General features: G+C 39.4%; 1 protein-coding gene across 4 annotated transcripts; it reads right to left on the bottom strand.

The window, feature by feature from the left end:
* Positions 1-1,373: 1,373 nt before the first annotated feature.
* Positions 1,374-4,065, bottom strand: LOC113010159 (phospholipase D1-like). Of its 4 annotated transcripts, none has more exons than XR_003270287.1 (4): positions 3,196-4,065; positions 2,323-2,905; positions 2,140-2,233; positions 1,374-1,801 (listed from the first exon to the last, which is right to left on the bottom strand). XR_003270287.1 is itself a non-coding variant. In XM_026149077.1 (4 exons), exons 1-3 carry the CDS (start codon positions 3,415-3,417, stop codon positions 2,180-2,182), a joined length of 525 nt encoding a protein of 174 aa, XP_026004862.1. In that variant the 5' UTR covers positions 3,418-4,065; the 3' UTR covers positions 1,374-1,801; positions 2,140-2,179. The 4 variants fall into 4 exon arrangements, 2 of the variants coding, with proteins under 2 accessions (XP_026004862.1, XP_026004863.1); XM_026149077.1 differs by having other exon boundaries at positions 2,657-2,905; XM_026149078.1 differs by having other exon boundaries at positions 1,374-1,797; positions 2,657-2,905.
* Between the last annotated feature and the right edge of the window lie 1,070 nt (positions 4,066-5,135).

Below are 5,135 nucleotides of genomic sequence, written 5' to 3'. Positions count from 1 at the left end.
TCATTTAGGTAAAGATAACCACATGCACCTAACCAGCCTGCACCAGCCTGACATTTCTTCCTCCTAAGTAAAAACCAATGGATGGATTGAACTTAGAGTCTCAGCTCAGTTTTCTATTTTGACCACCTACACCCCAAGATACTCTTTTAAAAAGTGTTGTTTTCAGATCCCTTTGAAGTTCATAAAGGGCCTGTTCATTTTCATTCAGATGTTTTATTACATAAATGTTACTGTTTTCTTTTGATTTATGCTCCCACTACACTGCACCTCTACAAACAACAATGCCACGGACTGTCAGCTGCTTTTACATGCTGTGAACATGAGTAGGTTTGATCAGAGTTTCAATTATCAAAGAAAAGACAAACTGAGCAAAAAGAAGGAAAAAAAGACCAACTTCTTCCCAACTGACAAGAAAAATACTTGTCATGTTTTCATAATAAAGGATCAGGCTCCCCATTTATGACAGCTTGGACCAATAATGTATGTTACACTGATGCTACTGTAGAGACAGGGTCAACATCTCTATTTAAATATAATTAATATACAAAACACAATAAAAGTTATACATGAATTATTCATTATTTTTACTATTGATAAAATTCATGTATACTAATCAAAGTTATACATGAGTAACGACATTATTAATAATGATTAATAATAATAATTCTAATGCCAACATGATGACTGTTCATAGCTCCTGCTTTGAAATACTGAACTTAAACAGTGACCTGATGAAAGATCACAATTCACAGTGGCCCACTGTCAGAATCATTCTGAATATAAACTCATCGAGTTAATCTGAACCTTTCTCAAATGTGCTGTGAATAAATGCTGCTGCAAGCCACTGTGGGAAAGCTGTGTTATTATCATGGAAACATCTGTGACACATTCACAGAGGACGAGGACACAAAGGGACGACACGCAGAGGCTGTGTTAAAGTCAAAAATCCAAATCTTTAGTCCTAAACAGGCAGTGGTTACAAACAGGAAGACGAGCAGTCCATTAAACAGTCTACAGGGTCAAACATACAGAGAATTCAAACAGCTATTAAAAACAAATAACTGGACACTGAAAAACTTCAGTGATGTGTGAGGCACCAAAGGGAAGCAGCTGAGTATATTCAATGAATTATCTTCAAATACAAAGACAGAAACTCCTACAGGCAGCATGCAAACTGAGCAGGATACACAAAGATCAGAGATTACAAAAGAAATCAGAAAAGGATTTCAAACTTACTGAGAGCAAGGCCTCTGTTACAAATCTGTCTAATAGAAAAACATGCTGTACAGATACAATACGCTCAGTGTTCATGGTCATTTAAAAACTGGCTCTACCTGAACTACTTCAATATTTTATGAAGTCACTGCGTCGACCATTTCTACAGTTTGTTTCCTTCATTGCAGTTAGAGTGCGGCTGGTAAGGATGAAAACACACACAGAGCGTAAATTGTCTTTGTTAGTAACAAACGTCAGCAAAGAAAAGACAAAACACACAAACACTCATGATATTCATGAATCATTAGAAAGCATCCAAACATTCTGCTCGTGGACTTTTACAGTCTTATTTGCACTCGCTCATCTTCATAATCATCCTGATCAATACATGACAGGGGAGGCTTTGAGGTAGGCGGGGCTCTCTGCTGATGTCAGCATGAAAGGCAGGACCAGCGTCTGCCACATGTTGGTGAAACATCACAGTACACTGGCGTGGTTTCCTTTCCAGATGTTGGACGTTTGACACTTCAACGTTGAGGCCAACAAGAAGACACAGTTTTGGGTCGGGTTGCTGCAGGGTTTCTAACTGAGCAAAAGCAGAAGCACACAGACCAACAGGGATCAGATGCTGAGTGTTAGAGGAACATCTGTGCTGATCACTGAATGCTGCTGTGCTCTCTTGTTGAAGTTGGCTGGTGGGACAGTCTAATAGTGATATCCTTCCCATCGGAGGAACACTTTTAAAAACACATGCAATACTTTGTTTGTATTACAGTCACAGTTTATCTTATTTTTGTCCTTTAAAAGTGTTGCTGTACTATAAAGTCCTATAATTTGAGGCTAAAATGGCTCAGAGAGTCTCTCTCTCAGAGGATCTCCTTTGAAAGTGGAGACGGCTTTATCCGCTGATTCACGTCACTTTACCTGGATGTTTTCTTTGAAGCTGGATGAAGACTCCTCTCCCTCACTCCTGCTGCAGCTGTGTGGTCCAGTTGGCCTCTGAGGTCACAGTCAACATCTGTAGCAGAAGAGGGCAAATAAAAGTCCAGGTTACCAAAACTGGGAGCTTTTCCAAAATAGAGCGTAACTGGACTTTTTCAGCCTTACAGGCAGATAGTCGTCTGAAGCTGCAGCTTTTTCTTTTTAGCTTTTTCCAATCTCTGCTCTCGGCTTTCTTTGAGAACATGTCTGCTTTCTTGGCATGGGTCTGTCTGCTGTTGGTGAAGAGACTAAATCCACATACTCGCTACTAAGATCTCCTCAAGTAGTCTCAACCAGATTACAGTTTAAGAGTAAATGTCTCCTGAGAGTTTCACCTTGGGGAGATGCTGTCTTGCTAACATGCAATCATGAGCATTAATCTATGAGGTGAAAAAGTCATTTTAAAAGCTCCAGCCACAAGTTTTATTTCATCTGTGTTTTGGTCAGAGTCCCATCAGACCTCCAGAATGGTGTCAGAGTGTTTTCTATCCACGTGATGAGCACAGGCCTCAGGTCCAGACCTCCACGGGCACCATAGCCTCTTTGGAGCTAATAGGTGCAAGAAGGTTTTGTTGGGATAGGAACTGAAGAGGAAACTGACGAGGAAGGCAAGGATCTTCTTCAGCTCCTCCGAGCCGGGACCTCTTTGTGTAGGCCAGCATTGGCCAGGTAGCCCTCCAGCATCGCTGGATGGCCGACAGTGGAAAACCTAGAGGAGTAGGAGAGAAACAGCAGCTTGGAGCATGTCTTTATACTGTTTAGTTTTTAGAGCCACAGACTTTCTTTTAATGTCATTGTTCAGGATCTATGACTGATTATGTATTTATTGTATTCCTCCATGACTGTGTGACAGCAAGTGGAAAAAACCAGCTTCACCTTTGTTGATATGCTTGTAATTTTAATATTGATTAAATGGCCCATGAAATAATAGAAAGCTCATATATGAAAATGTATTTTAAGAAATAAAATGTTAATCTGAGTACAAAGGAGTACACTCACCTTCTGGTAGATGGAGGTGTAGCGAGCGCTGGTGAACATCCAGGCCTCCTCGTAGAACTGATCACTGATTGGATCCAAAACATCGATGGAGGATCTGTGTAAGCGCTGAGGATCGTCCTGATGGACAGAACAGAAGGAGAGTGAGACAAGTGAAGATATACTAAACAACACTGTGACATGAACTGAGCCACACACAGTTTGATTCACAGGTGATTGACACATTATTTGACCACGAGCAATCTTTTCTGGTTTGACGCCGTCTTTGTAGCCAGAAACCAGCTCTCTCCTCGGCTTCCTCCACTACACGCTTCCCCCACGCCAGTCTCCTCCGTCACTATAAAGGGGAGAGTCATGAGCTCCATCACCCTCACCTGTGCCGTCCAATGTCCCGCCACCAGCCTCCACTGCAGCAGGCCAGAGACCACACCCCTGCCACAATAAGTAAAAGTATATCCTTGCTGTACCCTTGATGCTAAATGTGCTAAATTAACCGCTGCCTTTGCCCCTTTGGGATTATTCTTATGTCACTGGGATGTTGACCTTTGACCTTCACATTAGAGAGATGGGCAGACATAATTAGTGTATGAATTTTAAAGTAACAGGTAATAAAGAGAGTGCAGCAAATGTAGTCAGGTTTATTACTCTGTATCACACATGAGTGCCCGAGGGAGGCGGGGCTGACTGGGGAGACACAGGAAACAGAGAGACAGGGCTGACTCGACATGAAACGATGAAACGTGGGACACGGGAACAGAAACTAAACACAGGCTGAAATGAACACTGAGGGAGGGAGAACTAAGATTACTGAGAGCCTGATAAATAAGAAGAACAAAAACCAAGAAAAACAAGAGTCAAAGAAAACCAAAAACACAAAGCATTGGGCCAGGACCCACTGCTGTGACATTTATATGTGATAAAAACATTAAAAACTGCTCAGATGTTGAAATCTTTCTACGTATACTTTAGGTTCAGCTCTCCAGCCTGGCATTTGGTTAAGCATGATTCAAACATTTGATTTTGTTTAACTGGTTTTAATTATAGTTACTTTTTGTGAACATTTGTTGCAGCATTTAAAAATACATCATTTATTTTCAAACTTTTATTTGATTTAGAGCATCATGTTTGACCAACGTAAATGTTTTAATTTCATATAAAATAACTGAAGCAGTGAACTAAATATCTGAAATCTTTCCTTCCTTAAAAGTTATAATCCTACTTAAGTTATAGTGCAAACGCTTAAGCAACAAATATACTTGATGCTAATTAATTAATATTTCCCTTTGATGTTGCAACTATGCGGTCACTTCTGTCTTTAAACAAAATAATATTTTCCAGTTACAGAAATCATAAAGTCCAAACTACACTGAAAAAAATATGTTGTTGGATTTACTTAATTCAATGGTGGACATTTGTTGCACACAGATGTTTTGCTTTGGCAGCAACTTAAACAATTGAGTTAAATTAACACAATTTATTCATGTTCAATAAACCTGTGCAATTTGTGTTGATAAAATGTGACTTAAACATGTTTTGATGAAGTAATTTGAGCTCTTGGAATATTTTAATCCTTCAAAATTTTCTCACTTTATCCCAACACCATTCAATAACTTTTACCCAATAGTACTTGGTCACTTAAATACTACATGTTATCTTCAAATTACATTTTGCTATTATATTCTAGTATCAAATACACAATTTTCAAATGGAGGCCTTATAACACATTATATTGTTCTCTTCCAAGATGGTTGCTGGCATCCACCAGTAACCCTTCAAAACAGAATGTCTAATTTCACTGCATTGACAGTAGGTAAAGAATTAAACTGACATTACTCCTCCACTGAATCTACATAAATCAACAGTTAAATAATGTCAGTTCTTCCGTGTTCTCTGGAATCAATCACAGCAAAGAAATTAGACTGTTTCTTTTGAAAAATGTTGGG

This window comes from Astatotilapia calliptera, chromosome 18 (genome assembly GCF_900246225.1).
Source record: "Astatotilapia calliptera chromosome 18, fAstCal1.2, whole genome shotgun sequence".
Lineage (NCBI taxonomy): Eukaryota > Metazoa > Chordata > Actinopteri > Cichliformes > Cichlidae > Astatotilapia > Astatotilapia calliptera.
The sequence above is the reverse complement of the archived record's forward strand: the minus strand, read 5'-3'. Positions and strand labels throughout refer to the sequence as shown.